This window comes from Lepidochelys olivacea, assembly GCF_965140295.1.
Source record: "Lepidochelys olivacea isolate rLepOli2 genome assembly, chromosome: 5".
Classification (NCBI taxonomy): domain Eukaryota; kingdom Metazoa; phylum Chordata; order Testudines; family Cheloniidae; genus Lepidochelys; species Lepidochelys olivacea.
In genome coordinates, this window is record NC_140415.1 from 74,422,663 (window position 1) to 74,437,381 (window position 14,719).

The 14,719-nt window shown below is 42.2% G+C and overlaps 1 protein-coding gene across 1 annotated transcript in view; it reads left to right on the forward strand.

The window, feature by feature from the left end:
* Positions 1-13,211, forward strand: part of LVRN (laeverin) — a 67,369-nt gene extending 54,158 nt beyond the window's left edge. The window contains exons 17-20 of the mRNA XM_084628624.1: positions 313-483; positions 3,207-3,347; positions 5,359-5,434; positions 11,290-13,211. Coding sequence (XP_084484750.1) covers positions 313-483; positions 3,207-3,347; positions 5,359-5,434; positions 11,290-11,436 — 535 coding nt within the window. The 3' untranslated portion in view covers positions 11,437-13,211. The remainder of the gene's footprint in view (positions 1-312; positions 484-3,206; positions 3,348-5,358; positions 5,435-11,289) is intronic.
* Positions 13,212-14,719: the final 1,508 nt, after the last annotated feature.

Consider the following 14,719-nt stretch of genomic DNA (forward strand, 5'->3'; position numbering starts at 1 on the left):
TATCACCATATTGTGATGTGACACAAGGATGTTAATTATGTTGGCTAATATGAACTGTTTGCCCAGCCATATTAAAAAAGCTATTCAGTTCACCTTCAAGCATCTCTGTTGTGGTAATGCTTGAATAATAAATGTAAAAATGCAGTCCTCAAATCTAGTTGCTTTTCAGATTTTTGTTCTGTGTTTAGTGCTCTTTTGTGATTATTTTATATTGTAATTGGTGAACATAATATATAATTTTCTGCCATATTTTAGCTGCTTGTTTTCATTTTATAGCAATATGATGTCAACAACTATTATTCTATTTTACAGGATTCCCTTTACTATTAAAAGAACAATCTGTTGTTATGGTGTTGCAATGGGAAGTGATAAAGAATGGGACTTTGCATGGAAAATGTTTAATCATAATAATTCCAAAGAAATAGATAAGGATATAATGCTCTTTGCCATGAGTTGCACCAGAGAGTCCTGGTTGCTTTACAGGTGACTTTGCTCAAATCATATTTTTAATGTATTTAACAGTAAATCATTAATTTCTTGGTTAAGGGTAAAAATAGATATTAATTCAATAATAAGTTATCCATTGTTTAAAGTGCAGTCCTACTCCTAAAAATAGCTTTATAAACATTGCATTATTGAGTCCATAATTACTATAATTATCATTTCTCAATGGCTTCAAAGAAAATCTGCTTAGCTTATAAGTAAAAATATAGCGAAGCTGGATTCTATGATTGTTTATGTCCACTTTGCACCACTGAGAAGCATAAGATAGACAGGCAAGCAGAGCATCTCTCTCTTATTGGGGTAAACTCCATTGGTATAAAGCTTGCTGTGGCAAGCCACTCCTCCGCCATGGGGGGCATGTCAGGAGATGGAAGGAGTATATCGAGGGCGAGGGTGGGAACAGAAAAGACATGATAGAGCAGAGCACTGCTATGCTGATGCTCCATTGTTCTGTGGTCATTTAAGGACCTTATGGCACTTTTTATAAGTTAGAGCTTGTCCTTACCAGCTCTAACCAGTTCCGGGAACTTCCCCTGGCTCCCTGATGGCCCTCTCCTCCCTTTGCCTGAGAGAGTGAGAATCCAATGCGTTTTTCCAAATGGCAGTCTGCAAAGTCACTTAGGAAGAGGAAAGTCAAGATGGGCTCGTTCTGTCTCGCAAACAGTAAATATTCTACAATTAGAAATTAGTTAACAATCCTGTCTCTGTTGCTCAGCCAGAAGAAAATTTAGGTGACCTGCACCTGCCTTATGCATGTGGCAACTACCAGTGGGGAGCCTCTGAGAACACAGCTCCTTTGGCAGCCCCCAGACGTTCTGGTTAAACTTGGATTTAAACTTGGAGAGTGGTCAGTTTGGATGAGCTATTGCCAGCAGGAGAGTGAGTTTGTGTGTGTGTGTGTGTGTCCCGGGGGGGGGGGGGGAAGGGGGTGTGTGAGAGAGCCTGGATTTGTGCTGGACATGGCCCACCTTGATTACCATGCACATTGTAGGGAGAGTGGTCACTTTGGATGAGCTATTACCAGCAGGAGAGTGAGTTTGTGTGTGTATGGGGGTGGGGGGGGTGAGAAAACCTGGATTTGTGCTGGAAATGGCCCACCTTGATTATCATGCACATTGTAGGGAGAGTGGTCACTTTGGATGAGCTATTACCAGCAGGAGAGTGAGTTTGTGTGTGTGGTTTTTGGAGGGGGATGAGGGGGTGAGAGAACCTGGATTTGTGCAGGAAATGGCCCACCTTGATTATCATGCACATTGTGAAGAGAGTTGTCACTTTGGATGGGCTATTACCAGCAGGAGAGTGAGTTTGTGTGTAGGGGGGTGGAGGGTGAGAAAACCTGGATTTGTGCTGGAAATGGCCCAACTTGATGATCACTTTAGATAAGCTATTACCAGCAGGACAGTGGGTGGGAGGAGGTATTGTTTCATGATCTCTGTGTGTATATAATATCTGCTGCAGTTTCCATGGTATGCATCCGATGAAGTGAGCTGTAGCTCACGAAAGCTCATGCTCAAATAAATTGGTTAGTCTCTAAGGTGCCACAAGTATTCCTTTTCTTTTTGGCAGCCATGTTGCTCTGGAGGGTGGGAAGCATTCCTTAGGCACTAGGGACTTACCCAGGAGATCTGTGGCATTTCTGTTATCTCTATTTTTCACTAAGAGGGTGGTGAAACACTGGAATGTGTTACCTAGGGAGGTGGTAGAATCTCCTTCCTTAGAGGTTTTTAAGGTCAGGCTTGACAAAGCCCTGGCTGGGATTATTTAACTGGGAATTGGTCCTGCTTTGAGCAGGGGGTTGGACTAGATGACCTTCTGGGGTCCCTTCCAACCCTGATATTCTATGATTCTATGATTCTATCTTGACATACCCCATTGTGGCATGAAGGGTCCTGCTTCCTGCTCACTCTGCAGCAGGGCAAACCGCAACCTTGCTCCTGACAGGATGAGTCCATAGAAACTAAGAATCTATGGATTTTTTTTCTGTGGAAGGGATAATTTGCCCCTAACATTTTCTGAGTAGTGCAAACATAAGGAAAATGAATATGCCCATACTCTGTGAAATGCTTTTTCTACATTGAGAACGTAAACCCAGTAAGTAATGAATGGTTAATGTTTATATTAAACATAAAAAGAAAAGGAGGACTTGTGGCACCTTAGAGACTAACCAATTTATTTGAGCGTAAGCTTTCGTGAGCTACAGCTCACTTCATCGGATGCATTCAGTGGAAAATACAGTGGGGAGATATATATACACAGAGAACACGAAACAATGGGTGTTACCATACACACTGTAAGGAGAGTGATCAGGAAAGGTGAGCTATTACCAGCAGGAGAGCGGGGAGGGGAGGAACCCTTTTGTAGCCCCCCGCTCTCCTGCTGGTAATAGCTCACCTTTCCTGATCACTCTCTTTACAGTGTGTATGGTAACACCCATTGTTTCATGTTCTCTGTGTATATAAATCTCCCCACTGTATTTTCTACTGCATGCATCCGATGAAGTGAGCTGTAGCTCACGAAAGCTTACGCTCAAATAAATTGGTTAGTCTCTAAGGTGCCACAAGTACTCCTTTTCTTTTTGCAGATACAGACTAACACAGCTGCTACTCTGCTATATTAAACATGATACTCTAATGATACAGGCAGCTCATAAGGTCAATGTTTGTATTCTAAATAGTTATATTTTCAATGTATTTTTCCAACAGATATTTGCAGTACTCACTCAACAATTCATTATTGTCTTCTAATAATACGGCCATAATCATTTCAAATGTGGCATCTACTGAGATTGGCCAACGCATAGCTTGGGAATTTGTAACAGAAAATTGGCTACTTTTAAATGAAAGGTATGGTGAGCAACCAAATGATGTAATTCATCTTTATTTCTACAGTTGTTTCTCTGACTCTCTTCTCTACCTTAAGTTTGAGCTGTAGAGCCCAATTGCAGATGTTCTACTCCAGAAGTGCCTGCATTTCCATGGTGGTCTAAGTGATTCCTACATAGAAAGGATAGAATTATCAGAAGGGCTCAGTTTTCATTAGGGCACCAAAATAAGTGCCTGGAAGAGCTCAACAGAAGTATGCTTGTGTCCCCGTAAATGTTTCAATGGGAGCTAAGGGGTGCTGACCCGCTTTGAAAAATCTGGACCCTATTTTGGTGACTAAATGGGAGCTGAGCTTTTCTGAAAATCTGGCCCCAACTGTAAGATGGTGAGCATTTAAAAATCTGACTCATAGTGCTACCTTTTAAAGTGCTTTGTGGCGAAAAACATTTAAAAAATGTGAGGGTTTACTGTTTGTTAAATAGCATGCAAACTGGTATACTCCAGAGTTCCATACACTCCATACAGCACAAATATTTAAATTGGAAGCACTGGAAGGTAGTTGGATCCTATAACTCATTGGTAAGAGTAGGAAAGGGTATGGTCCAAATGTTGTGGCAGGAGAATGGCTGGTCATCTATGAATGAGATGTTGGGGGCAGATTAAAAAGGAAGGATTGGTATATGTGTAGTATGATTCCGGAAGCAAGGAGAATGAACAGAGGAGGTTTAAAGAGTGGTCAGACATGGTGGGGGGAAGGGTGAGTGGGCAGGAACGCTTTTGGATCAGATGGGCATCCAAACTTTCAGATGGAAAATGCTATTGCTCTTTCGTTTTATCCATCATGAGTTTATCAAGGCTATCAATATAATGGTTTAAGACAATACAGGCTTCCTGTATATAAATATGAAACTTTCCAGTTCAGCCTCTTTACCGAGTAAAGCCTGGGACAAATTGTATGGCAAACATGCAGTCAGCTTTTATATAGTAGGAAAACGCATTCTTATTTGGAAATGTTAGATGCTTGCATAGGGGAGTCCTGCATGGCATAAAGCTGGGATAGCCTCATTTACACCATGTGCTACTAGCCTCCCCAGCACAGGAGGTGGAACAAAAGTGGGATGGGATGTGGTTGTATCCTTTTGCACTCCTGCTATCCCTTGGCTGGCAGAATGGTCCCAAGAGGACCATTACTGTGGTATAACGTAGAGCAGTCATTTGATCTTGCGTGTGTGCAACATAACTTAGTCCCTAACGATAACCCAGTGTAGGGCCAGTTGTGGCATCTTTTGCCACCACCACCTGTCCCCTGGCAGAATTTTTGTGCCACTGTGGATCACTGCACAATTATACTGATGTGAAATCTGTTGTGAATCTGGTCCCCCACTTTCAAATGAAAACCCCACCAATAGGAATATACTGAGATATCTGAAACTACATTTTAATCCTACTAGGGCAAATGATGAAAGGGGCATAACTCCCATTGAATTAAATGATTATTTAACCTTGCTTACTCCAGGGCTGGATATAGTCCCTAGTATCTTTTATATCATAATATGCCATGGCTCTGATTCAATACACTGGTATTTCTCTTCCTCCTTCAAACTCTTGCACCTGATTATTTGCATGTGACTGACAATGGATGAGCATACTATTCTAGTCTCTTCTAACTTGATTATGATTTTTAGCTGTGTATAAATGGCAGAGTTTACCCGATTAGAAAAGTCAGATGATTCCTGTCTATTTACCCTAGAGTGAGAGCAAATCTTTTATAGAAAGGAAAATTATTTGTAAACTGCACTCTGCATCCAGCATAAATATTTGCCTCACAAATTTAAACTCTGAGAATATTTCTTTAAATGATGGGGGGGAGGAGAGAACTCAGACTACTAAATTTCAGTTTCAAAGTTTCAACATAATAATAGATTAGGCTTGGCGAATATGCTTGCAGAAGAGGAACTCAGGCTGATGGCATATTTACCAACATATTATCAAAATGCTTCTCTTCCTGACTGATATTTATATTACTTTATAGGCATGGGAATGGAATACTACAGAGATTATTGAGAATTATGGAAAACTTTGTCAATACAGACTTACAGATCCAAGAGGTAAGTTACTTATATGCCATTGGATAAATAACTAATTTAAATCTTGCTGTCAATTTGTAAATAGTATTTTTTAAAATTACATATTTCTTAAAAAGAAATGGAAAACATGAATTGTATTGAATAAATATATGGAAACTCATTGTGGTTTTTGTTGAGACATAGAGATAGGGGTGCAACCAGAATTTTCCTAAGGATGGGGCACAGAGCTCTCCCTCCCATGCCATGTACCCAGACCAAATCCCCCACTTTCTCTTCACGCAGACCTGTTTCTCCCCCGTGCACCTAGCTCTACACACGGACCCCTCCTGCTGCCCCACACCCAGCCCTGTGCTTTCCCCCCATATTGCCATGTCCCCAGCTCCAAGTTCTCTCCCCTGCACCCAGCCCCATGCTCTTACTCAGTGAGACATCATCCTCATCAGGAGGCAACTGTCATGGGAACCCTTGTCCCCATCCTCTTCCTTCATATCAGCTTCTCAAGGAAGCACCAAAAGCCCAGATTTAACCCGCCAACATTCCTCCCTCTGGCCCCCAGTCCCAGTCTCCTTGCCTTGCTCCCCTGCCCACCCCCCAGCTTCCAATCCTAGCCTCCCTGCCTAACCAATCTCCAGCTCCCAGTCTCATTGCCCAACCAATCACAGCATCCTCCCCTGGGCTCCCAGGCTCCCCATCCAACCTGTCCTTGCCTCTTCCAGCTCCTAGACCCAGTCCCTTTGTCCAACCTCTTCCAGGCCCCCCACCAATTCCCAATCACAGTTTCTTTTCCTATTCCAGTCCCAGTCTCACCAGACTCCTTGTGCCAGTCTACTCCCTTTCATTCCTTGGGTCTGGGTTTTGTCCCCTGTGCATTTGGATAAGATGGCTTCCTGGGCCCAGTGGAGGTCCATTGATACCAAAAGAGAGACAGGTTTCAGAGTAGCAGTCATGTTAGCCTGTATTCGCAAAAAGAAAAGGAGTACTTGTGGCACCTTAGAGACTAACAAATTTATTTGAGCATAACCTTTCGTGAGCTACAGCTCACTTCATCGGATGCATTCAGTGGAAAATACAGTAGGGAGATTTATATATACAGTGAACATGAAACAATGGGTGTTTTTATACACACTGTAAGGAGAGTGATCACTTAAGATGAGCTAATACCAGCAGGAGAGCGGGGACGGAGGGGGGGCGGGGAACCTTTTTTAGTGATAATCAAGGTGGGCCATTTCCAGCAGTTGATAACGTCTGATGAACAGTGGGGGGGGGGGGTAAACATGGGGAAATAGTTTTACTTTGTGTAATGACCCATCCACTCCCAGTCTCTATTCAAGCCTAAGTTAATTGTATCCAGGTTGCAAATTAAGTCCAATTCAGCAGTCTCTCGTTGGAGTCTGTTTCTGAAGTTTTTTTGTTGAAGAATGGTCACTTTTAGGTCTCTAATCGAGTGACCAGAGAGATTGAAGTGTTCTCCGACTGGTTTTTGAATGTTCTAATTCTTGACGTCTGATTTGTGTCCATTTATTCTTTTGCGTAGAGATTGTCCAGTTTTACCAATGTACATGGCAGAGGGGCATTGCTGGCACACAATGGCATATATCACATTGGTGGATGTGCAGGTGAACAAGCCTCTGATAGTGCGGCTGATGTGATTAGGCCCTATGATGGTGTCCCCTGAATAGATATGTGGACACAGTTGGCAACGGGCTTTGTTGCAAGGATAGGTTCCTGGGTTAGTGGTTCTGTTGTGCAATGAGAGTCTGCTGAATTGGAATTAATTTGCAAACTGGATACAATTAACTTAGGCGTGAATAGAGACTGGGATGGGTCATTACACAAAGTAAAACTATTTCTCCATGTTTATTCCCCTCGCCCCCCCCCCCCCACACTGTTCCTCAGACGTTCTTGTCAACTGCTGGAAATGGCCCACCTTAATTATCACTACAAAAGTTTCCCCCGCCCTGCTCTCCTGCTGGTATTAGCTCATCTTAAGTGATCACTCTCCTTACAGTGTGTATGGTAACACCCATTGTTTCATGTTCTCTGCGTATATAAATCTCCCCACTGTATTTTCCACTGAATGCATCCGATGAAGTGAGCTGTAGCTCACGAAAGCTTATGCTCAAATAAATTGGTTAGTCTCTAAGGTGCCACAATTACTCCTTTTTTAAAAGAGAGAGAGGTTCCCTGCTCTCAGTTGTAGTACCTGATCATTAGAGGGAAAGGTCAGCTTGGCCCCTGTAGCCCTGGGCTGGAGCATGCTCATTAACTCTGTGGGATGGCACATGCTCAGTTTGGTTACAGGTAGGAGCTGTGAGAGGCTCGAGCAGGCTCAATGAGGATGAAATATTTGGAGAGTTAACTGTTATAATCAAAGTAGTATCTACTGAGCAAATGCCAACTGATTCCCTCCTCCCCTAAAGGCTTATAACTTGGCCTTATCTAAGTGGATTTTCATGGAGACAGCAAAAGGCACATCCCTGATACAAAGACCCCTCTGCCAAATTTCAAGTCCCTGCTCCAAAGCATGAGGGCACTAGAACTGTTCAAAAAAAGGTTGCTAGAAATTTTTAACATGGGCAAAATAATGTATTTTTTCCTAACCTCGTTCTTTGAAATGGCGAAATGATTTTGGACGAAATTTTCCAAATAATTCAGTCTGAGGCAGACTCAGAACATGGAAATTTTCAGCCTAAACTGTTCAAGTTTTACCAAGTTGTAAGCAACTGAAAACAGACACAGGGAACCTTTTTTAACAGGTGGCACTAGGAACCTCCCCTATAATGTATTTACCTGTACAGACAATACGATTTCACTACGGAGGAATTTTAAGATTGCAGTTAGCTTTTCAGTTAAAACTTTTGTTAGGCATAAAAACAAATATTGATTATTACAAAAATGACAGCATTTACTCCCAATCCTTGTCTACTGTAGGATTCCCCCAAAATTTCCACCAATGCTAACTCCAGTGCAGCTCGGTTGGTAGGAACAATTCTGGGAGCAATTGTGATAGGGTGACCAGACAGCAAGTGTCAAAAATCAGGACTTTTTTTTTTCAAGGGGTATAGTTGCCTATATAAGACAAATCCCCTAACATCAAGACGTCTGGTCACTCTAAATTGTGTAGTCAGGGCACTAGTAGCTGCTGCTATTTTTAACAACATGTTGTGTAGAGCTGCTGTGAACAGGCTGAGATGACACGATGGTTAAAGTGTCAGTGGCTGCCAGAAGCCGAATCTAGGATTGTGCGGCCCGTGTTACTGCCGCCAGTGGAGCTTCTGTAATGGTAGGAAATTATTCCAGGAAAAAATCCTAGAGTGGACAAACTCATAGAGTAAAGATTGTATTTTCCAGAAATGTACAAGTAAATCCATTCAGGAAATTAGGAGTTCAAAGAAATTGACTCCATCTTACATTCATGGCTGCAGACTAAAGCCTTTTCAGATCTTTTTAGCCTACAAATGCCCCCCCCCCCCTTTTGCAACATTTCTGTCACTCTTTAGGTAGATGTCCATAGAACTTGTGCATAGGCTAGTCTGAAAAAAACAACCCAAGTTATTAATCATAGCTGTTTCTAGTTGTACCCTGGGAGCAATTATTCATCAAAAGCTGATGTCTAAAATTTTATACATCTGGGTAGAGCTCCTTGCTCTGGCTCCTTCATGCTGAGAAGTGGTGGTGTGGTGTGAAGGGGACCCCAAAGACATGTCTACACTGCAGCTGGGAGCATGCCTCCCAGCCCAGGTAGACAGACTTGCACTACAAAATTGTCTGGAGGTAGCTAAAAATAGCAGTGTGGATGTTGCGGCTTCAGTGGAGACCCGAGCTCAGACCCAAGGACTCCAAACTGCAATGTCCACACTGCTATTTTTAGAGCATTAGCTCAAGCTGAGCTAGCATAAAGGTCTGTCTATCCATGCTGGGAGGCTCGCTCCCAGATGCAGTGTAGACATACCCTGAAAGTTCTGGTTCCAGCATGGGGGCAGATTTCCCCCAGAGCAAGCACTGTGAAGACAGCCATAAAGCTGTTTCCGAGGATCCTCTCACAAACCATACTGTAGAGGGCATGTTGGGCTGAAAAGGGCATGTGAGGGATGAGACTACAGCCTGCACCAGGGAGGAGTTTGGGGGGCAGTGTGTGGCCCAAAGGGCAGCCCTTGGAGGCTACCATAACTTAGGCCAGGTGTTCTTACAACAAATTTTTGGTGGCCTCAAAATGCGGCCACCAACTCTTGCTGGTCGCTGGCTGCTCTGACAATTTTTCCTAAAATACTTTAGGAAAAACAAATAAATATGCACATATTCATGTCCAAAGCATTGTGATTTATCTATGTGGGTTTTTTTTTTTTGCAGACTCGGTAATAAAAATAATGTACAGCTGTCTGTTCTTTACTGGACCTAAACAGAATAGAAACACAAATAAGGTCCTTTGAACATGCTTGTCTTTTTTTTTTTTTTTTTTTAAAGACTTGCTAGCTATAAGTAAGTCTGCTCTGAAAAGTGATATTTGTATGTTTGTTAATATCACTTTTCACAGCAGACTTACTCAGCCCCAGCAAGCCCGGGGACAAAGTAAGCCCTGGATGGGGAGGTGGCTACAGAGGCAATGGGGCACTGGAGGAGGCAGCTGGGGCCAGAGGTAATGGGGGAGGGGGGTGAGCTCAGGGCCAGAGCCCGCCACTGTGCAGCCAGGGAACAGAGTCCAAAGCCCCACATCCAGGGGACAGAGCCTCAAGTCCCACAGCTTGAGCCTGCTGTCTGCCACCCCAGGGCTGAAGCCCAACTCCACTATCCTCAGGAACATGGAGAACTCACTGACTGCCTGCTCTTCCAGCTTGTGTCTCTCCAGAGGGGGGCGGGGCCCAACCACTGCTGGTGGCCCCTGGGGAGGGGTTGCTGCTCCCCCCCAATCACTGTCCAGGAAGCTGTGGCTGCAAGAAAAGCCCCTGGTGGCCACATTTGAGAAACACTGACTTAGGCTATGTCTTTTCTGCAACAAAGCTGGGGGGTGGGGGGGGGGGTTTACAGCAGGATGACTAATGCTCTTTAGCTATCCCACTGTAAAATCCTAGTGGGGACAAGGCACTGACATTTTTACCATGAGGAGCTAGGCAAGATCAACACTACGCCCCTGCCTCTGGTGGACTTCACCAAGTTTACCTAGTGGTAAGACTACAGCGCCTTGTCTGTGCTAGGATTTTACAACAGGATAGCTAACATGCATTAATCCTGCAGTAAAGTCATGCCTTTTTTGGCAAGCCTATAAGTTACACTGGGTGCCTCTCCAGCCCTCAGATTTACCCAAGACCAGGAGGGCATAAAAGTGCTTTAAAGCCATCTTAACCCCCTTCCTCCTGGGCTATGTTCTATGCTATGCCTCTAAGAGGCACAGCACAGAATCTCACCCCAGAACTCTGCTGTCTGTAACTGTAAGTGTGAACTACTTTGAAAAAGAAAAGGTGCCAGGCCAGTGAAGCCTCAAAGCTCCGCAGATGCAGAGTTCCTGCTTTCATCTTTAAGGGGCTCAATTTTCAGCAGTGCAGGGCACTCCCACTCTGAAAATCATCCCCTTTAAGGTATCCCAATCTGGGCCCCCAAAATCACTTTTGAACATTTAAGCCACAGTATAGGAGCTTTGCAGAGCAAGCACCTTCGTAAGCTAAAGTTTTAAGTGTCAAATTCTGGCTCCATTGATGTCAAATGCAAAACTCCCATTGATTTCAGTGAGATCAGTATTGTACCTTTAAATGTAAATTTAAACCCTAAATGTAAAAAACAAGCTCTTATCTAGACAGTTATAAGACATCTGTCGAAAGTGCATTCAATTTTTCAACTCAAAGTACTCTGTAGACTAACTTTATGTATCTATATTTTTTTAGTTGCAGCTTTTTTACAATACTACACTGGACGAGGATCTACGGACTGCTACTACTGAAACATTGCAGTTTGCAAAGTTTGCAAATAAGGAAAGGAGAAAACTCATAGCCAGATTTACTGATTGGTTACGGAAAAATATAGATGACTGACTTCTGAAATCTGTTTCTCACATATATTCTATTAGAATATAGCTTGCTAGCATTTTTATACTATTTTATGATTTAATAAAGAAATGAAGCACATGATTTATATTCGAAACCAAAGATTCTAACCACAAACCAACCTGATTCACAATGGAAGGATAAAATTCTACAGAAAACATGCAAGAAAACTATCTGCATATTACATCTATCTTATTTCCCTGGACAGTGATGCTTGAGAGACTTATTCTTAAATAAAGTCAAGAAAAATCTGCAGAAACATTTTTAAAATATGTCAGCACTTTTGGGGAATCAGCCCTGTGGTTAAAACACAGGACTTGAAGTTAGAAGACTTGGGTTTTATTCTCTGTTCTGACACTGGCTTGCTGTGTGACCTTTAGGCAAGTCGTTTAATCACACTGAGCCTCAGTTTTTGTATTTGTGAAAAGGGAATGGGGACGATAATATGTAAGTTAGAGCAGCGTTATGGAACTTTAACTCTTGAATGTTTGTTTGTGAAGTGCCTCTTGATCCTCAGAGGGAAGGCACTACAGGAATCCAAAGCTTACGTTTTTATATATTGAGTGCTTTTTCATCTACACTAAATTTCATTAGAGAATTTGTAGAAGTTTTACTTTCTTCCTGCCTATTATTAGGCTTAATGGAGATGACTGACAGCCAAATAAAACTCAGGCCATTAGTATTAAAGCAAGTCTATTAGCTTTTGGTTAAAGTGTATTAGTTTGTGGGTTTGTTTATTTGCACAGTTAACAAATTATGAAAAAATGAAGTTGCACCACTACCCCAATAAACAAAGAAAGTAATATTACATTACCTTAGGGAAACCCAGTGAGGAAGTAACAGGCAGTGTTATAAAGGAAATAAAGAGCACAAAACAGAGCAATATCCAGGATTTCAAAATCAGAGTTTTCAATGTGGAAAATTCTTTGTTGGGTTCCCAGTGCGCATACGAGGACGCCGACAGCCACATCCTTAGCCCCAACTAAGGGTATGTCTAAACTTGGAGCTGGGGGTGCGATTCCCAGCCTGAAGAAACATGTAGCTGTGGCAGCACGGGCAGCAGGAAAGGCTGGCCACCCTGAGTACGTGCCTATGGTCTTGGATGGGTACGTACGCCGGGTGGGTAGCCCCTCCCACTGCTCCTATGGCTGTGGCTACACTCTATTTTTAGCACACCCGCTTGATCAGAACTAGTGCAGGAGTGTCTCCTGGAGCTTGGAATCACACCCCAGGTCAAAGGGTAGTTACACACTTAGTCTCCTCTGCACCTCTCCAATGGTGCAAAGTATAATTAAAGCTGCCTTTAGGCAGTACTGGAGAATTCTGTCAGCACAAGGGACATATCTGATGATGTAGCCAGCTCTATGCTAGACACTCCTGGTCTCCCCAGCACCCATTCCAGGATGGGGAGAGTTTGGGGGCGGAATGCAATATGTTCCACTGATCATGGATCGCAAAGGAGCTGCTCCCTGCTAGCATGACTTAGAGCTTCTTCAGATAGATGCATGACTGATTTGTCCCCCTGCAGGATTGGTGCGAGGTGGAAAGGAATGGAATGACACCTAGGCTACCCCAGGTGGGCACAGCTCTACACAATCTCACTGCAGGATTTATGTACCTAACTTTCAGCACCCAGCCTATCCAAACCATTGTCTTTCTCAGCTATCTGTAACCATTCTCCCCTTTTCTTGTTTACAGAAATGTCAGGTTTTTTCCTGAATAAAAATATGTTAATAATTTAATCACCAATCTGTAAATATTTACAAAAGCAATTGTAAATAAGAAAATATTTCAAAATCAATTAATTGTGTGATTAATTGTGTGCTTCTTTAATAACATACCCTTTATATCCTTACAGCAACAATATAGTGATTGATTTTCCTAGAGTGTATGCCATATTGTATGTCTCTTTTCAAGCCTGCGACTAAATAGCAGGAAGAAACCCAGAATTACTTGGTGCCTAATGTTGGCAGCCACTCAAAGAAAAGGAAGGCAAAACTTTTACCTTTTGTTACTGCTTCTTGCTCTGCTGAGAATAGACAGTTGAAAACATGTCTAAGAACGTATCCCTTTTCCAGGTAATTCTGTCTGAAATAACAGAATAGCAGGGAGAGAATTACTTAGATTTGTTCAAGGATGAAAATAACAATATGGTATCCCTAGTACTAGCCCTGCCCTTTCAGCCTGCTGTCATAAGCAAAATTTTCTGTGAGAGAAAGAGAGCCTCAATTACTGATCCCATTATGGACCCAGGCATGCTAAAATTCGACCAGAACAAAGACAATTGATTTAAAAATATAATTGTATATAAACATTCGAGGCTGATCCACAATTAATGTCAGATCTCTCTCATACTATAGCTGTCAAGAAAAACTACTTCAGCCTGCTTGGTGTAATTCTTTTTTGATGCTAACTTGCCCTTAGTTTGTAGCAAGACAAGTCATCATGGAACTAATCTCTTTGGTCTGTTCAGGTCAAGAGAGAAGTAGCAACTGGGCAATCAATATGTAAAAAGCAATTAATATGAATTTCCTCTGTTATCTTTCTGAGGGCATGTCAATAACACATATATAGTTTGTAGTATTTATTATTTCCTCATTTATTACAGTTCTCAATTCAGTTCAGCTAAAACCTAATTTATGTTAAGTGCATTAGAGAAAACAAAACAGATCACAATCAATGTATCAATTCTCTTTATGGAAAAGGATATGTGTTATGAGACTTAAGTTTTGGACTAGAAAAATAATGACCCTTCACCCACACTTTACATTCAGTTTCTGTGAGAATGACGTCTACAAAACACATTTTACTGCATTCACTTAAATAGAGGCTGAGTCCTGCTGAGAGTGTTCTTTTGCCAGGCCCAGCATGAAGAACTGTGTGCTCCTTGTAGGCTGCAGGGAGCAACAGCTAGTTAAGGGAGGTGGATGGGAATGCCAAAGGAATGCCAAGCTTTGACTGGCATGGGTGATTCATTGGCAAGCTGCCTAAGAGTAGGAAGTAAAGCTGAGTAAAAATTTTTGACCAAAGCTTTTTTTCCAGCAAAAAATGCAGATTAGTGACACCAAAACATTTTGCAAATGTGTCAATTTTGCAGAATTGTTTCAGTAAAAACAAACCCCAAAACCAAAACAAACAAAAACCCTAAAAAACTTCCAAAAAATCAAAATGTTTTGGTTCTCATTTTCTATAGGAAACATTTCAATTTTTCAGGTTGAAATGAATTTTCATTTTGAAGTTTCCTTTAATTTTAGTTTTAAAAATTTTTAAA